Source organism: Tympanuchus pallidicinctus, unplaced genomic scaffold (genome assembly GCF_026119805.1).
Source record: "Tympanuchus pallidicinctus isolate F22 unplaced genomic scaffold, pur_lepc_1.0 scaffold24, whole genome shotgun sequence".
Taxonomy (NCBI): Eukaryota; Metazoa; Chordata; class Aves; order Galliformes; family Phasianidae; genus Tympanuchus; species Tympanuchus pallidicinctus.
The window spans coordinates 3,739,767-3,758,506 of NW_026294741.1; the positions used below are offsets into that span (position 1 = coordinate 3,739,767).

Sequence of the window (18,740 nt, forward strand, 5' to 3'; positions counted from 1 at the left end):
CAACGTCGAGCGGCTCGGGCCCCACTTCCGGCTTCCGGTGCCGGGGCTATAAGAGCCGCTTCCGGCGGGGCGCGCGCGACCCGTTGGGAGGGTTCGGCTGTTGTGCAGCGCTCCGCTTTCCGGCACCATGAATGCCCATGGTGAGGGGCGGGCGCACATGTGGGGGGGCCTCGTCCACGGGGGGTGGGCTCACCATGGCGGTGGGCCTGGGGAGGGGGAGGCTTATCTCTGGGGTGGGGTCTCTGTGATGAAAGCCCGCGAGGGGCTTTGGGCCTGGGGTCGTCTTGTATCCCGCTGCGGGGCGCTTATGCTGCCTTCCCCTTCCCCCCTCCCATTCCCTGCAGCAGGGCTCAGCACCGAGAAGGCCGCGGCCTTCATCCGGCGGCTGCGGGCCGAGCCGCAGTTCCTGCTGGCCCAGAACGTGGCGACCTGCAGCGACCCGCTGGAGGTTTGTCTGCAGCGGCAGGTGGTGCAGGAAACCATACAGGTCTTCCAACACGCCGTGCCCGCCGAGGGCAAGCCTGTCACCAACCAGAAGAATTCTGGTAAGTGGGGGCTTTGGGGCACCTGGGGTGGTTGGTTGCCTCCCTATGGGTGTAGGAATCTCTGCTGGGGGTCTCAGATCAAGAGGAGCTTTGTTTAGGGTTGGGCATGGCAGGGTGGGCTCACTGCTGGGCTCTAGGAGGGATTCTGGTGGCAGTGAGTTCTGAGAGCAGCTGCTGGAAGTTCTGTGGGTGATCTGACATGGAATCCCTGCAGCAGGGTGATATCTGCCTTCTGGTCCTCTTTCCCTTCTGTAAAGAGCAAGATGGAAGCAGTTGAGAGACCTGCATGCATGGTTCATAGGAACATAGAATCATTAAGGTTGGAAAAGACCACTAAGATCATCAAGTCCATCCAGGACTTCTGAACTCACTGGTTATTCAGTAACCTACAGTGCTGACCAGGGCACTGGTCCAAATGCTTAAGCTGGAATGCAAAATTCATGGTGTTGCTCTAAGCCCTTACATAGCTCTGAATACAAGCGTTGCAGTTTAATTCTTGTTTCTTTGACCTCAGGGAGATGTTGGATCTTTTCCTGCCTCAATGCAATGCGTCTTCCCTTCATGAAGAAGTACAACATTGAAGAGTTTGAATTCAGCCAGTCATATCTCTTTTTTTGGGACAAGGTACAGTACTGCAGGCCACAGACTGTGCTAGGAATGCTTATACAACTGAGTCTTAGTAGTGGGGCAGAATTTTTCTTAAGCTGGGCTCTCTGAACAATCCAGATAGAAAATGTGAGTACAAAGAACCACCAGAAATTTTTAAATATATATTTGAAATTAAGATTGGGCAAAGTGAGACTTGTGGCTTGAGGAGGAAGTCATCAAGATGTTAATGTTCTGAAGTAGTAAAAGTCTTTCAAGTGTTCTGAGTATTTTAATAGTTATTTATGGTAGGCCCAGCGGGAAGCCTAAGCCTGACTGTAATTTTCTGTGGAGCTCTTTCAGTCGTGCTTGCCACCTACTGATCTGGGAGCTGTTTGCTTTTTTCCTGAAGGGAAATTGAGAAAACCTAGCACTTGTTTGTGCCAGGCTTCGTTATATAACTTGTTTCACATTTCCTGTTTCCTCTGCCCTCGAGCTCTGTACTAACTCACTTGTAAATACATGGTCTGCACTAGAAATAAGCTTTTGGTTAAGACCTGGGATGGGAGAGGGAAAACAAACATGTCAGTGGATGAGCAGATAGTTTCATCTAGCTCCAAAGAACTGAATACTGAATGGGAACGAGTCCATGCGTGTATCACACAGATTTGTCCTGTCTGTTCGTTGTAGGTTGAACGTTGTTACTACTTTCTAAATGCCTTTGTGGAAACAGCTCAGAAAAAGGAACCCATAGATGGAAGGCTGGTGCAATTCCTGCTCAGTAACCCCACAAATGATGGAGGCCAGTGGGATATGTTGGTTAACATTATAGGTAAGGGAATTGGGTGCTGGGAGTCCTAAATTGTGCTCTGATTTGGGAGATGATCCAAAATTGTTTCCTTTCACTCAACGTTTGATACTATACTTGATACTACAGTGTAGGGTCTCCTAGGTCATAGAGCAGCTGGCACTGCAGAAGACTTCAAGTAGAGGTTTGCTTATACTTTTCACTGTAACCTGTCCAAAACCAGCCTGAAATGACTGAGGTAAATACGAGGAGTAACAAGTTGGCTCTGAGCATAAGGCTTATTACATCTTCTATGCTTTTATGCCTGAAAGTAAGTTGTTGTCTGTCTCAGAGCGTTCTGCTAATGGAAATTTATGAAAAATGGAATTCAATGGAAAGCACTGCAGGTGAGATGAAGTCTGGAGAATTGTGTAAGTTCTGCTGGACTTAGTCACTGATTTCCAGCTTTGCTTTCTTTAATCTTCCGATACACCATGTGAAAAAGCAGCTAACCTATTTTCTAACCATGCTTCTTTTCCAGTAACCATCACCTTTCTGTTGTTAGCACAGGGAGAAAAGGGGTATGAACTTCCATGAAGATGGGTTTTCTTGTTGTGTACTCAATCCTCAGGTGTGAGGCATGCAGGAAGAGCTTGTAGCATGCCTCAATGATTGATGTGTTCAAGATTCCTTACTCTGACAATCTGTAGTAGTTAGAAATTGAGTATGAGACCTGGAAGCTTGTTAAAAGGCATGACACTTAGTGGCTGCCTTCTTCAATCAAGGATCTTATTGTAAGCATTAGGCTTAAATCTTCTCTAGGATCTTTATTTTTGCATATTGCTGCTTCTGATAGAAGCTCAAAATCAGCAGGATAATTAGATACCCCAGTTGTCAATTCAGTAGTAAGTTTCAGTCCCCTTTTACTTCAGTCTCAACTCGAAGTTGTTGCCTTTGTGTCCATGCATGCAGTCGTCGTGCACAAGGCAAAGAAGAGACTTTGTTAGACCAGGGTGTGTCTTCAAGGCAGAAGCAAAGCTGCCCTGATTTGCAGCCTGAAGAAAGGAGATGTAAAGATTGGTGAGAGGGAAATCATATGGAATGTGGCAGTGCTGGTCTTACGAAGGTGCAATTTAGGGAGCATCATCAGCCTTAGTGCTGGTGTTTGAATTAAACTAGCAACTGCTTTAATTGGTATGATAATGCAATTGAAGGCCTCTGTAAGGTAACAAGCCAATAATGTAAGTTTAGAATCACAAAAGAAAATTGTTTCTTTGAAGCCTGGGGTGACTTTTTTCACTGTTACAAACACTTAAACAAGGCAGAGAGAACTTCTGGCTGCTGCTGTTGCATCCAGAACCTTGAGTGGAGTGATCTTTGGTACTGAGGTGTAGGAAATGGTTACTGCTGATGCTTTATCAATGTTGAGTGAAGGAGAGTGGGAAATCTTAAACTTACTTAAACTTAAACCAAATACATGGAATGATTCGTGAGTTCAGTTTTTCTGAAAGATTTTTCAGGATCTTCATTTTCATGCGAACTTTTTCTAGTGAGAAAGAGCTTCTTCAGAGCACTAATTAATCTGGGAGGGCTCAGTGTCAGATGGAATGAATCGAGCCTCTCAGTGATCCCATTCCAGCAGTGATTGCTAACCCTCAACTTAATTGCTTTCAGAAAAGTATGGTGTTGTTCCCAAGAAATACTTTCCTGAATCTCATACCACAGAGGCTACTAGAAGGATGAATGAGATCTTGAATCATAAGGTAAAAGTGGCTTTTATGTTACGATTAAAGAAGGGTGGGAATGATCCTGCTTTCAGATACTCTTTCATTTCTTTTCATTGGCTGAAGTTTTAAGTGCATCTCAGAAACTGAACTCGTTTTATTCAAAAGGCAGCCTGAACTCATAGCAGTTAACCTTGAAATATGAAGCAGGAAAATGTGTTTATGGAAGAAGATGGCCATTGTCAGGCTTCAGTAGCTTGAGAGCATCACATAACTTTAGTAGCAATTGTTCCTAATGATCAAATCTCTGAAAAGCTCCCGCTTGATTTGTGGCTGTAGCTTGAATCCTAAACTGCAGAAGTGAATTAATCAGGAGGTTGGTAGTGTAGGTGGCCAGGTAACTGTGACTAGATGAAAAAGCTTCAACTGCATTTTTATAATGGGCTTTGATTATTCCAGTTCATAAGGAATATGCTAAGAGGAAAGTGCCTTTGGAAATACATAATGCAAAATCTGCTGCAGTGAGCCCAGACGTAATGGTGGTGCTGATGTTCTTCTCTTCAACACTGCAGACCAGCTGGTCTTGAGGGAGCTCCTGTCACTGCTTCTCTGCCTTATGGATGATGACAGTAATGGAGGCATGTGCTGCTCTTACTGCAATTCTGTATGCGGTGGGGAAGTGCTCCATTATTTTTATCAGCCAAGATATTAATTATGCATTAGAATTGCAGAATTAATTTTACAGTACGGAGGCAGTCTGCTCTGTGAGTCAGAGGTGGCCATGAGTTTGAATGTTGCAGCACTAGTTATGTTACAGAACCAAGGGGAGCCAAGCCTTAAGAGAAGCTGATGGCTTAAGCTTCAGAATAATTAGAAAATACTCATTGAATTGCAGGTGCTTGTAGATTTTTTTTTTTTTCTGTGCTGTTTTCTTGTATGTAAATGAGAATCTTGATTTTAAAGACTCAATATCTAACAAGACATTCCAAAGTGGATTTCTTTTTGATTTTGAAAATGTTATGAAGGGTAAAATGGGTGCTTGTTACAACCTGGATGGTTGGAAGTCCTGAAGACTGATTTGGCAGCACCTTTCATAACCTTAAAATAAAATGACCTTCTCCTTAAACAGATGAGAGAGTACTGCTTGCGGCTGAGGAACATGGTGGCAACTGGAACAAATAAGGAAGAACTTTGTGCTGCAATGGACACCATGATAGAAGAGGTAAATACAGTGTGATAAAGGGGAGACCAGAGTGGAAGGAGGTTTCTTGGTCAAACTGATCTGTAGATATCAGGATAAGGCAAAACAAGTACCTGTATTTGCCCAGCTAGGGGTGTTTTGTATGGCAGAACACTTAGAGGTATCCATCTCTTTTCTATTTGCTTGCTACTTACTCTGTTTTTGTATTTCCAGACAAATACTATTTATGTATGGTAGACTGGAACTTAGTTCAGGAAGATGTATCCATTTCTGTGAAAAATCAAATGTCACACAATAAAAAAAATATGAATGGTGATCAAAACAATGCCCTACCAGGCTTTTCTAAATAGTAGCAAAGAGGCAGGTTGAAAATTGCATTCTGACAGTTCTGAGATGAGAATCCGACAGCACACGTGTTGTTGCAGAAATCCTCCACAAGAGAGCAGGAAAGAACAGCAACAGGCACTGCGTTGTGGTAAAGATGTGAGCTAAACTGGGCTGAACTCAGCTGTGATCTGTTGCTGGGGGGCAGCAGAGGGAGGAACCACAGCTTCTGCTTTTGTCTGTGTTAATTAACTTTAAATTGATGGGAGTCTGTAGTGCTTATGTCTGTGTGTCACCCTGGCTCTACATCTGCTCACATGAATGTGACACGTGTCATTTGTCCTTCAGTCCTTCTACTTGATTTTTAAATAGCCCACATTAATTGTAAGTGTTCAGAGCGTTGATGTATTTGACCAAAGGCGTTAAAAAACAGAAAATGAAGTCTCCATTTGTTTCTCAAACATACTGCAGTGGTTTCAATGTCTGTCCTTAGGTGTCTCAAGAAATGTACAGCAGATGATGGAGCTTCCCAGGGCTGCTGTTCATCTTCCAGGGCAGTGATGTAGAAGTAGAAAGTCTCTTCATTTGCTGAGGGCCTCTTGCCCTCTGATAAAGGATCTTGGAACTGGCAGAGGCTCATTAACAGATTATAATTTGTTTTGTAATAAGGTGATGTTTGTTTATCTGTAGTTAACACAATACTTCCTGTGGCAGTAGCAGCAGTATTGCACAACTCAAGTGGATTTACTTTAGTAAATTATAGCTGGAGTGTGCAGGTGCTCCGGTGTGTATTTTAAGAACGCTGGCATGAGAAGTGTGAGACAACAAATGTTTACATGCGTGAAGCTGGCTGTGTGTTTTTGTATGTGGCAAAGCAGAACTTGCCTTTGTGAAGCTTTATTTGCATATCAAATCTTAGCTCACTTCTGCTGGAAGGCAGCACGAGCTGAAACTGGGCAGTGGTACTGGAACGTAGGATTAAAGATTCACTCCAGAACTGTATAAACATTCTCCTTATCAAAGTAGAGCACAGCAGGCCAGAAGTTGAGATCAGCTCAGTGCCTGTGATTGACTTCTTCTTCCTTTGCAGTTTGCCTCTGTAGACTCTTCGTTATCTGCAGCGTCCTTTCCTTGCTTGCTGTTATTTGTGTGGTTGGTGTTGTGTTTTTTTAGCACGGTTCAATACATCTCTGCCTTATCTTGGTTCTCCTTGTTGCCACAGTCATACCAGTCACCTTTCAATTTAAATAAGTCTCCTGCTGGGAGAGGAAGTCCATGAGATATCGAGGGTTGTCCCCTAGAGGGTGTGGTGGAAAAAACAAGGGAGGGAGGTCGTTCCCAGGCACAGCTGCCAATGTTAATTTGAGACTTGTGCCTCCATCACTTTCCTTCCTCTGCCTCGAGCTCTCTTGCTTTTTGCTCTCCTTTTGGAAATCCCTCTTGATTTGTTTTCCTGACCTCATCTTCTCCACTTGGGGTTAACTGAGGCCATGTGGTGTATCCACAGCAAACTCTACCTTTTGTGCAGCGTGTGCAAAAATACATATTTACAGTTGTTTAGGGATTAACATTCCCTCCTTAACATATTTATTGAGAAATAAATGAGTTCCTCCAGTAGAAACATAAGCCCACACCCTTATTTCAACCCATAATTACCCTATTCACTTGTTTTCCTTAAAGTGCTTGGAGCAAGAGCAACCTTATTTGCATCTTGTACACAGCCAAATAGTGGATGCTGCTTAGCCTGAAATTTGCACATGCTTTGCCCTCAACACGAAGTGCTTAAAATATAGAAAGCCCTCTGCTTCTCTCTGGGCATTTTTTTTTTCTGTATGCATCTTCAGAACACAGAACTAAAAAGGAGCACAAAACCTGTTAAAAACTGAGATTGCATGTCGTTTCACATGAAAAACGACTTGCAGTATAAAGGCATGGAGTCAGTGTACATTTAATGCAGGTTAAAATGAAAAGGAAAAAAGCCCGAGCAGCTGGTCCAGGAAGAAGTAGCTCTGGGAAAGGCTTTTTCTCCAGTCCTGTGGAAGCTGGTGAGGGTGGAATGTGAAGACAGGCAGCCTGGGGAAGCTGGCACAAACCACAGCCATTGGATCCTAGTGCGGAAAGCACAGCTTGGATCTGATGACCCTTCTCTTATTTTAAACACTGTTGGTTCTTTGCGAGGAAAAGACTTGTGCTGATGACATGGATGAACAGAGGTGAAGGGAGCTAGTTTCAGCTGCAATAAAACATGTAAGCCTGTCTAAATATGATTGCATGTCCCCATGTTGTCTGTGGTAAGTCCTGCTGAATATACCCAGAGACAGCCATCTGCTTGCTGCCTACAAGTCAGCATGCCTTACAAGCTCTGTGAGAAAGTACTGTTTCATTGCCTGATTTAAAGGGAGGCTGACAACATGAAATCTCCACCTCGTTGTGGTAAAAGAAAGGCAGTAGAAAGCTGTCAGCTGCAGCCAGGGGATGGGGATCTCCAGTGAAGTTGCATAACCTGTCAGCTTCACCCTAAATGGTGGTGTTGTTAAATGTATTAAAGCAGATGAGAAAATTGTTCTAGGATTTTGGAAAGATACAAAAGCCCATTGCTGAAATCCAAATGAAAAAAGAGATCCATGGGGGAAAAAAAGGATTAGTATTGGAAACACTGGGATAAATTGCTTTGTGTGCGTTGGAAGATCTGGTTTCTCTCTGCATGTGGCAAATCACTTTACAACGAGTAATGCAGAGTGTTTAAGCTTTTCTAGAAACAGATCTCTCCTGCACTGGGAAGATTTCCTGACAGAGAAGCTTCAGAATAACTTATTGATATCAGAATGAGACTGGGCAGTGAGCTGGCTTTTGATTTGTCTGCTTCATTCCTAGGATAACCTGGAGTGTACGTTCAATTTGTTGGTTCCCTGTAGATTGATTCAGGTTCTTGAACTATTGCAACATCTAGTCTGCAAAACTGGATGCAAATCATTGATGTGTGTGCACTTATTGGCGTGCTTTTGAGGTGAAAGCTAAGATTTCTTCCTTCCAATTGGTTTTCTCATGGAGAAATCCTTCAGCGTTGCTGTGGTAGCAGGGGCAGAACCTACGTGTTTCTGCACATTCACAGATGTTTGTCTCTCCCTGCAGGTGTTCAGAATAGTGAGTACCTGCCTGGGCAACCCCCCAGAGACCTTCTGCTGGGAGTTCCGGGATAAGGAGAAGAACTATCACAAATTTGGTCCTCTGACACCAGTGCAGTTCTACAACGAGCACGTGAAGCCTTACTTCAACATGGAGGACAAGGTCGGTGATGTGGCATGGCTGTGGTTTGCAGAGACCTTTTCATGGCTAAACTGCTTGCAACTTATTTTCCCCTGTTGTGAGTGTGCTGTCTGCGCTTGTAATGACACCATGCAGGACAGCTTCAGCTCCCTCAATTCAGACTGCTCAGTGTTTATTTCCCATTCTCTTCTGATGTGCTCTTTGGTTAGCTGTGATATTGCACTTCAGTGCAGTAGAGGAAGTGATTGAATCAATCATAACAAGCTCTAAGGCAGCTATTAGAAAATAGGAGTAACATTTACAGCTCCTGTGCCACAGCTGGAGGCGAACTTTGTAAAACTAAAATAGAAAGAAGCAAGCTGGTATTTCAGCCAGCTGCTGCTCAGCTGATGGGGCAGACTGCTAGACTGGACAAAACCAACTGTCTGAGATCTGCCTGGATTCACTTGCCAAAGATCACACTTGAGTTGCATCTTAGTTTATTACCTCTTGCTTCTTGGCAGGTGTGTCTAGTGAATGATCCTCGACCTCAGAACCCATACTGCCAGCTGTACACCGTGGAGTACCTGGGCAACATGGCAGGAGGGAGGAAGACTCTCTATAACAACCAGCCTATTGATGTCTTGAAAAAACTGGCTGCAACGTCTATTAAGGATGGAGAGGTTTGGGTTTTCTTTTGGTGAACGACATGGTGCAACTCTTGCAATGTAAAACTCACTGGAATGTGGCCTAGATGTGACTCTTCCTTCTATTTGTAGGCTGTGTGGTTTGGCTGTGATGTTGCAAAGCACTTCTATGGCAAGCTGGGAATCAATGACTTGAATATGTAAGTAGAAAAGCAAAACAGAATGTCATTGTGGATACTTGGCTAGCACATAATGCCTTGTCTGCCTAAAAAACCCAAGTTGTACATATTTTTGGTGAAGTATACCTAAAAGAAGTGTATTTAAGTAACTCAAGCAACAGGAATGTGCTTTTTCCTACATTTAGCTAAAATCTCTATTTCTTGTAGCACATCTTTAAAGGATTTGGATATTTTTTACCCCTTTGAATAGCTTAGAATCTGGTGAGAAAAACTCCTAAAGGCATCGGTCTTTTGCATTTATCCTGACAGTGTGATTAGAAGAACTTGTTGGCCTGTCTGCTGGTTCTGTGTTATGCTGGGGAGAATCCTCCATGCATCCTTTGTAATGCAGTGTATGTGGCTTTCAAATAGATTTAACCACGAGCTGGTGTTTGGTGTCTCTGTCAAGAACATGAACAAGGCAGAACGGTTGATCTTTGGAGACTCCATGATGACCCATGCCATGGTGCTGACAGCTGTCTCGGAGAAGGTAGAGTCTGCCTCCTGAAACTATGACGTCTGCACAGATGTATTGGAGCAGATTGTTTGTGTTCTGAGCTCACTCAGTGTATAAGCTGTTCTGCTAGAGCTCTGCATGTTGGCAACACCCTGCACGCAAGGCCTAGGTTGTCTGTTTCCTTATTTGCCTTGTGTTCACAATTACAGATACTTAAGAATGGAAGAACTTTAGGTGAGTTAAGGATTTCTTTCCTTCTCTCCACAAACTCCAATTGGAGAAGAGGGAAAAGTTTGCTTCAGTTTCTGAGATACCAACCATCTTTAGCTGGTTTTAAATACAGATTTTGAGGTGCTTTGAGCAGGAAATCAAGTAGCAAGCATTTTCCACCCTATCCCACTGCATAGGTTAGTCTAATGCACCTTTTACAAGGGAGAGATGCTGGAGCAGCCAGTAGGAGGCACTTTGCAGCAGTCTTAATCTGCCATTCATTGGCATGTGACCTCTCTGGCCTACTTGTAGTTAGAGGGGGAATACAGTGTCACAGATATCTCTGGCAGAAGCACGTTGAGATGAATCCCTAGCTAAGTGCTGCCAGGAGCAGATATAGAATGTATGAAATGGGAATTTCATACTCCAGTGTAGAGTTATCTGCAGCTTTGATGCTTTCCATTATTTCCAGAAGTTGTCATTATTATTAAAGTTGCTTTGAAGAGATCTTTTCCTGTCCAACATGACCTTGGCTTGAGAAGCAGCAGCTTGCATGGAACTGTTTGCTTGAGCTCTGCAGTCTGAGGACTCGACAGACTGCTGAGTCATAGGAATCTTTCAGCAGCTTTTTCCAATCCAGTACAAATTTCTGTGTTCTGCATTCTGAGTTCCTAACACTTACTGTGCATGAATGCATCTTCAAGATACATTACTCGTGTTCAAAACCTATTTGTCTACTCGTGACTCAAGCTTGTACATCTCCAGTCACTTGCTGGCTTCCATTGGAGGTTTCAGTTTATGGTCTATATTTCCAAGTTTGTCCTTTCACATGCCTAAGTGTATAGCTGTGTAAAACATGACCTCATTTCCTTAAAAAGATGTCTGAGATCACTGTGGATGCTGCCTATTATGAAATGATCATTTAAGTGAAATTACTGTCCTTTGTTTGAAGAATAATCTACTTTTGCTTCATTTCCACTTTGAACATGCTTTCTAATATTAAACCTGAGCTTAATCTAAAGGAGCTTTGATAAATAGTTAAAATATAATGCTGCTGTGGATTTACTGCTCAGTAGAAGGCTTGGATTGAAGATTTAAAAAACAGCATTACAATTCTACAAGGTTAAACATTGATGCAGATTAAATGTCCCTTTTGGTTAAAAACAACAACCTTAATGCACACAAACATTTCTGTACCACTTTGTCCAACAGCTAGATCTGTGTGCTTGAGTTTGCTCCTAATAATGCTGTTCTGAAGAAAGCTGCAGGTGCTTTATTGCCCTCGTGCCTTCTCTGATTCCTCCTTCGAGCAAGTGATGCATTTTGTACTTCAGAAGGCCCCCAGTGCCTAAGTGGTGATAGAGAAGGCAGCTTAGATTCTTCCAGTTGGAATTTGGCTCAGTGTAACTTCACATCTCTTTACAATATTTACTTCACTTTGTGTCCTGGGCTACGTTTCCTCATACGAATACTTCAGATTTTTTTCCAGTCGTTAGCAATAAACCGTGGTCTGAAACTCACTGGTGGCTGTAGGCTTTTGGTAGCAGAGCTCTGATTTGCTGGTGCTGGATTTCGATGTGGAAGGGCTGGCTGCTGTGAGTTCTCATAGCCCTTGGCTGCTGAGTCACCATCTCCTTGTTTTGTTGCAGGATGGGCAAGAAGACTGCTTTGAAAAGTGGCGAGTGGAAAATTCCTGGGGTGAAGACCGTGGTAATAAAGGTAAAGCAATGCATAGTCACAGGAACACAAAGCCTCAACCTGATGTTTGGAAATAGGGAAGTGAACAGGGGAAAGGCTGGCTGGTTTGTTATAGTTTCTAAGCAGTGTATGGGCAACCCTTGATCACAAGAAAATTGCCAGGTATTATTCCAGTTAATAGCAAAAAGAGGAAAGTGGCTTGTAGCAGCTTGACTAATTGCATTTCTAAAGCCATGCTGAAAACATGACCTATGGCATCCTTGCACCGTTCCTCCCTGCTATGACAAGCACCAGCAACCAAAAAAATCCACCTGCGGTTCAGCTGACACCAGATTTCTGCATCAACTTGCCTTCCTTTTGATGGCTGTTTCCGCCTGCCTTGCTGTTCATTTGGAAAGAATTGGTAAGCTCTGCAGGGCTGTAGCCATCTTGGCATGGCACATGGACAGACACTGTGGGCAGAACATGAGTCACAGCTGAGCAGTGGCTTGGAAATTGCTTCTAGTTGCTCCCCTGCTCAGTATGGGCATGGCTGGAGGGGTGCTTTTCTGCTGTGTCTGGGCATAGCTCTGATCTCAGCTGCCCTTGGGTGAGCAGGTCTGACAGTGTGACAGCTTTCCTGCTTTGCTCTGCTGAGCTCTGCAGTCAGCCAGCTCGGCCTAAATGGCTGGAGCAGAGCTTGTTCTGAAACAGCAAAACAGGAAACTCGAGAGGGTTTCTTCCCCCTCTTCCTGCCCTGCTTTTTCCATCTTGTACATCCAATGCTAGCTGATGTAGGAGGTTCATGTCCTGCTTCTCCTGCTGTGTCACTGAGTCAGTCTGCCAGAGAACTTTATCTTATCTGCCTTGCAAGTTACTGGGAAACTGTGCTTGGATAAGTCCTGCACGGAGAACCAGAATCTACATCAGAAACAAAAAGGTCAAGAATGATGTTAAGCTTGGCACATCCCAGTTGAGGCCCAGTTGGGTGTGGGAGATACAAGTAAGACCTAGCTCTGCTATTGGACAAGATGATAGATTACAGTCTGTGACAAAACACCAGAGACTTTGTCATTAAATTCACAACAGAAAACAAACACTTGGTAGGAAATGAGTGTTTTTCATACAGGGTTCCCTGTGCTTTGCTGTAAGTGCAATCTAAATGCCAGAGGATCCCTGCTTTCCTTGCGTGGCACAGGGCTGGAACAACTGTGACTTGTGTTCTGGGTATCTGGGAAGCACTCAGTTGTATGCTTAGCATCTGCAGAGTGTGCAGAGCTGGATTCTTGTGGTGCTGCTAGTCCTGGAGAAAGGGAAGCCCTGGGAACAGCCTAGCAGTGCCTCTCCTAAATACTTAGTAATTACATGCCTATCTGCTGTAAAAGGGTTTCTTGGAATCCAATCCACTTTTCCTCAAGGAATGAACAGAGCTGCTGACAAACATTGGTTGTTTTGTGGGTTTTTTTTTTTTGAGGTAAAAAAAGTCACTTCCCAGTAAAATATTTCCTTTCTGTGTTTTGTTGGCACTGTGTCAGTGAGACAGGCAAACTTAATTATTCTTTTGTTCTGAAGATATAATGCAGTGTTACCAAACTTTGAACCCTGCTTGTCCCATCGGATATCTTCCTTTCAAAGCAAGGAGGAGGTCTTCAAAGGGAAACACTAAATCACATTATCACATCCACTTGATAGGGGTCCATTTGTTTGTTTTGGCACAAAAAGTGCTTTCCTGTGGTACCTCCAGCCAAAAGTCATCTTCCTTTTGCCTTCATCCCTTGTACTGACTGCTTGCTTCCGCAGGGAGACGTTTTGCAGATTTATCTGTTTGTGTGCATCTATCATCTCACGAGTTCATTATGGCAGGCTCTGTGATCTTGTACCTTAACTCCCCCGCGGGGAAGACAAAGTTCTTCAGGAACTTTGCAAGGGCTTTCTTTTCAGATGCCCAGATGCTGGGTTATGCAAGAAGTCTCAGACCATTCATCCTCGGCTGACCTCTCCCTTATCTGGCAGCCTGTTGCTTCTACAGGGCTGCATTTTAATGTTTTCCATTGGAGAATTAAGTGAAAGAAATGGGGACCAACTCCATGCAGAGCAGAGCTTCCTCCTGTAGTCAGCGTCCTGTTCTGTTGCAGCCTGCAAAGTACACATCTCCTTTTAATGAAGAAACAGATAATGGCTTCCATTGTGCCTCTGAGCACAGCCCTGCTCACAGAGCCCTCACTTATTTGCATGTTCTGAAGTTCTGTTTGACGTTTCCTTCTTGTTCAGACGCTGCGATCCTAATCAGCACTGTCAAGCTCTGAGATGCAGGATGTCAGAACAGAGTTCATTATCCTCTCAGGGTGCAATTACTTGTTGGCTCTTGGGAGTGAGAGGTTTTTGTGTGTCCCAAGAACTCATATCCTGAAGAGAGAATAATCAAAGCAGCTCCTTTTGGCAGTGCTTCCAAAATGGCTGCTACCTCGGATTACAATTGATAGGGTTTTTAATTTATGGGAATTATCTGATCTCTTGCTTTAGAAACAAGATGGTGTAGATAGATGCATTTATTGTCCATATTCTTTGGACATTTTCTTGTTTCATTTGATTGTGTGATGATACTGTATATAAGGATGTGAGAAACTTTATTACATAAAGCCTTCTCATCTGTCTTCTAAATGCTTTCTTTATCACTGCCACTCTATTTTCAGTTCACTTTGAATAGTTTTTCCAATGATAGCTTTCTGCTAAAGCCTGTGGTATTCTAAATTTGACTTTTTCCCCCTCACTTCAAAGATTGTTTACTGAAATTCTCAGTAAGAATTATGTTAAGGAAGAAAATCGAGATTTGGTTCAGCAAAACTGGTTTGGATGCCTTTGTATTTGGGGAAGGCAGCCTCCTCCTCTTACTGCAAATAAGCCAGCAATTTTTGGCCTAAGCAAGAGATGATTTGGTTATTCATCTGGGCAAATGTCTCTTTTACCAACATCTTGAAGACTTCTAAAGACAGAGTAACCAGGTAACCTTACTCTCAGTGTAAGTTTTTTGAGGCATTCCCAATGCTTATTTTAACAGATGAATTAAAACGAGTTTTTCTGGGCCTTGTTTTCCCAGCTGCTTTCTTGGAGAGTCTTCTAATGCACACGAAATACATCTGCTCAGCCTAAATGTCAATTAATTTTGTTCACTTTCTCCTGAGAGATAGAAGTGTGACCTGTCCCAAGGGGTTGTTCAGATGCGAAACTTGTGTGACTGTTTCACTGTGTTGGTGGTGGCTCTCTGTTGTAACGAGCCGTTTTCATCACCAGGTTACCTGATCATGACGGACGACTGGTTCTCTGAGTACGTGTATGAAGTTGTGGTGGACAAGAAGTACGTGCCAGAGGACGTCTTGGCAGTGATGGAGCAAGAACCCATTGTTTTGCCTGCATGGGACCCCATGGGGGCCTTAGCCAAGTGAACTCCAGAATATTTGCCTCTTAATGGTCAACCAGATTAGATGCAATAGAGAACCCAGTGGTTGGAAGCCATAGCCAAATGATAGTGTGACCAAGCCCTCAGCGTGGTCCACATTCTTGAAAAGTAAGTTAAGGATCTTTGGGAAATAGCGCTTTACTTGGCTGAATTCAAGCTCTCAGACAGGCTGCCCTGCAAAATTAAAAAGGGAGAAGGAAAAAAAAATTGCAGTGAAGTCTATTACAAGTGCTGTCAATGGTGGTTTGGTTTTATCCATTTTAAATTGGCATAGTAATAAAGTAGAACCATTTTGACCGGGGTTTTCCCTAGAAAAGATGACAGTCAAAGGCCGTTCTTTAGTGTTAACAGCTGAGTGTTGGAACAAACATGTCAAGATTCTTATAGATTAACCATCTGTGGTCTATCTTATGCCACAAAAGAATGCCCAAGGTCTTTTATACACTTTCCTTTTTAATTCTCTTAAAGGAGGAAGTTTTCAAGGGTACATATTGCTGAAACTGCAGAACCTTAGAGGTTTACCTTATTTACCCTTAGAAAACTTATCTTCCAGCAGCACTGGGGGGAAAATAACCTGAGGTTTCCAGTTTCACTTGTTTTTATTCTTCAGTTACTGAGCTTGGGTTGGATAACACATATCAAGGCCCATCATGTCTGTGTGCACAGGAGCGCTATTTTTCAGTTACATTAGCAAGAACAACCATAAATGTTCATGGCTGGAGTTAGTGTCATGCTGAACAGGAAAAAAAACCCAATTAATTGCTGCATTTTATTTGGATGTTTTCAAAAACAAGATGGTGCTATGAAGCTTTTGAATAAACAGTTTCTTAAGTGACTGGTACAGCTCTGGTTTCTTTTTTGAGCCCTGGTGAACTGGAGAAATCACAAACAAATGTGAGTGGGCCGGTATGAGGACAGGAAACGTGCTGCTGTATGTTGTCTGAAGCAGACACAGTTGTTTTTCTCACTGAACAAATAAACACTGCGTCATGTGCTATGGGCTCTCAAATAGTTTGGTGATGAGCACTGTTCTAATCCTTTGATTGAAATGCCTGGAATGGTGGACTGTCTATGTAACCTGACAGTTGTGCTGCTGTGAGTTGGGTTTAGCCATGAGCAAATAAGGGGGTAAGCAAGGTGATGGGCTGCCAGCTCCTGAGCTGCTAGATAAACGTTTGTTATGGCTATGGTACTCTGCATCTTGGTTTGACTTTGCTTTTGTTTGAACTACACAGGTAGAAAGCTATTATAGAAGTATATACATCTTATACAAGTTATACAAATGTGTGTATGTACATATATATATTAAAAATACCAAGCTAAAGCATGCCTGCATGGTGCTGCTAAACTAAATCCATGTTAGGGCTTGTCTGGGGGTCACCCAAGCTGATAAAACTTGCAGTCTGCATTTCTGGTAGTGTGCAAGAGTGCTGGCTGGATGGGAAGCAACAGTATGGAACAGAGTGGGGTTGGTTGTTACTCCCCTTGAATGATGCTGTTTAAAAGGCTGGATCCTGTAGTGTTCCTTTGAAGGTAACGAAGCTGTTCTGGAGATCACAGAATGTACCTGCAGTGCTGTGGTGCCATCATTCAATGTCCTTTCTAGCAAATTTCAGTTCATGTTATCCTGGGCTTCTGCCAGAAGGTTTTATCTTGGGACCTGTAAGGGTACAAACTAACGCTGCTCTCAGCTTGCTTTTTCTACTAGCAAGTCATCCAATAACAAAGCTACACCTTTGCAATCAGTTTCCCTGATTAGAGGGTCTCCAAATTAATGAAGAAGAGTTGGAGTAGATTGCCTGAGGATGCAGTGCCTCCCTCTGTTGGTTAGAGACCTTGGTGAGGGGTTTCAGAAGTGGATGGAATGGATCCTTCTGGCAAAGGCTGGGCAGGCTGACCCAAGGTGCCTCGTGGCTCTGTGATGTGCAGCCTCTGCCTTGTGCTGCGTTAATGGCATCATGGTGAGTAAACAGTCCTGTGCTCCATGCTGAACCCTGGTGGCTCTGAAACAAAGCCAAACCTCTTGGGAAGCTGTGTTATGTGCAATGTTTTCCTTATGAGTAACGCCTGGTGCTCTGGGGGCTTTTTCTTCCTGTGGAAAGGTCAGTATTTTGGTCTTTCAAGATCTGATTGTGACATGACACTACTTCTTCCTTACACCACCTACCTACTACTGCAGCCACCAAGGAGAGCTAATTTGTTCTGCAGAGTTTAACTGGTGAACTGCCTGTGGCAGCTCTGATGGCGGTGATAGAGCTTAACAAATTAAGACTTGTTTCCAAGCCAATTTTGCTGTTAATTTTAGTATTTAAAGATATTGTCCAGTGTGTGCTTATCTCTGGAGTCCTCACCCAGATATTTCCCAGTGCAGCTTATACAATAGTACACTTTTTTTTTCCTTTCCTTCAAATAAGCACAGAAAATCCACATGCCTAAAACACATAATAGGAAACAAAGCCAATCTGGCAGAAGCAGTTTTGCATTCATGTCTGGCTGTTTTATAAGATCTCTGTCAGGGGGAGTAAGAAGGGAAATAGGCATGTCAAAGTGAGAGCAGCGTTTCTGTCTTGAGAACTCCAAGGGCAGCTGAACAACTGGCTCCAAGGCTGCTGATCATGACTGTAGCTTAAGGCACAATGCAAGCTAAGATGGTCTGTTATGCTGCCTGGCAAAATGTTACGTTAGGGTGAGAAACAAGGAGCAATTCTTCACCTCTGTTTCTGTTCAGTTTGGTTTATATTCTTTGCGTGCTCCTAAGAAGACCTTTGGAGTTTGGTGGAACTGGGCAGCTAGCAGATAATTTCCTCCTCCCATTTCTGCCAATAAAACCGTGCAGTGGCAATTCAAAGGCAGTTCCTATGACACTTGGAAAATATTGACAGATGTTATGAAAGCCAGCAAGAGCAGTTTCAGTCAGGAGTAGGAAAATAGCACACTGCTAACTCAGAAAAGGCAGTGGCCAGGGGAGAGGCTGCTCCCCTGTACGGTGTTGGTGTGTGGGTCGTTGGCATCAGATTTCCCCTTCTGAATTCTCTCAGCACAGTTCTGATGCCAGCACAACACCCCCCAGGCTCCCCAGCTGCCAGGCCATCCCAGCATGTTCACTTAGAAATCAGCAAGGGAGGACAATCAGAATTTCTTTTATCCCAAAGCCAGAAGTAACAGCTTCTCAATGTGATCAGGCTCCTAACTGAGCAAAAGACAGCAACGCATAAATAATTGAGGATTTGTTTCGTGTTATTTGCGAATTGCTCCCGTCCTCTTATTGGCGGTGAAGCAGAGATGTGCTCACAGAGCTGGTGTTAATCTCTTGGTGCAGCTGGTACTGCTGTTGTTAGGTCACTTTGCTGATGATTCCCAGTCCTCTGCTACTACTGGTGGCTGGAATTACTGTTGCTTTACCTGGGGAGAGCCGTAGAAGAACTTGAAGTTATATCTTGTGTGAGGTCCGATTTAATGCTCTTACCCATCCTAAACCACCAGGATTTTGCAAAGATTCCCTGAAATTCAGTGCAGCACCTAAAAGAATGTCACGTGGGATAAGTATGTTTCATAATGGTGATGGGTCAGCTGAAATCTGAGGTCTGTTACTTGCATTATGCCCCAAAAGCTCCAGGCTTCTGGCAAGAAATTAAAGAACAACAAACAGACACTGCTGCAGA

The 18,740-nt window shown here is 43.6% G+C and overlaps 1 protein-coding gene across 2 annotated transcripts; it reads left to right on the plus strand.

Moving 5' to 3' along the window:
- Window positions 1-26: 26 nt before the first annotated feature.
- Window positions 27-15,913, plus strand: BLMH (bleomycin hydrolase). Of its 2 annotated transcripts, none has more exons than XM_052688578.1 (12): window positions 27-140; window positions 345-545; window positions 1,060-1,169; window positions 1,821-1,962; window positions 3,592-3,680; window positions 4,771-4,863; window positions 8,299-8,454; window positions 8,937-9,095; window positions 9,192-9,259; window positions 9,650-9,767; window positions 11,594-11,663; window positions 14,913-15,913. In XM_052688578.1, exons 1-12 carry the CDS (start codon window positions 128-130, stop codon window positions 15,062-15,064), a joined length of 1,371 nt encoding a protein of 456 aa, XP_052544538.1. In that variant the 5' UTR covers window positions 27-127; the 3' UTR covers window positions 15,065-15,913. The 2 variants fall into 2 exon arrangements, with proteins under 2 accessions (XP_052544538.1, XP_052544539.1); XM_052688579.1 differs by having other exon boundaries at window positions 40-140; window positions 348-545.
- The last annotated feature ends 2,827 nt before the right edge of the window (window positions 15,914-18,740 follow it).

Coding starts and splice junctions, on each gene's coding strand:
- BLMH (XM_052688578.1), top strand. Junction 1,170..1,820: donor ATCTCTTTTTTTGGGACAAG/GTACAGTACTGC, acceptor TGTTCGTTGTAG/GTTGAACGTTGTTACTACTT. Junction 11,664..14,912: donor TGAAGACCGTGGTAATAAAG/GTAAAGCAATGC, acceptor TTTCATCACCAG/GTTACCTGATCATGACGGAC.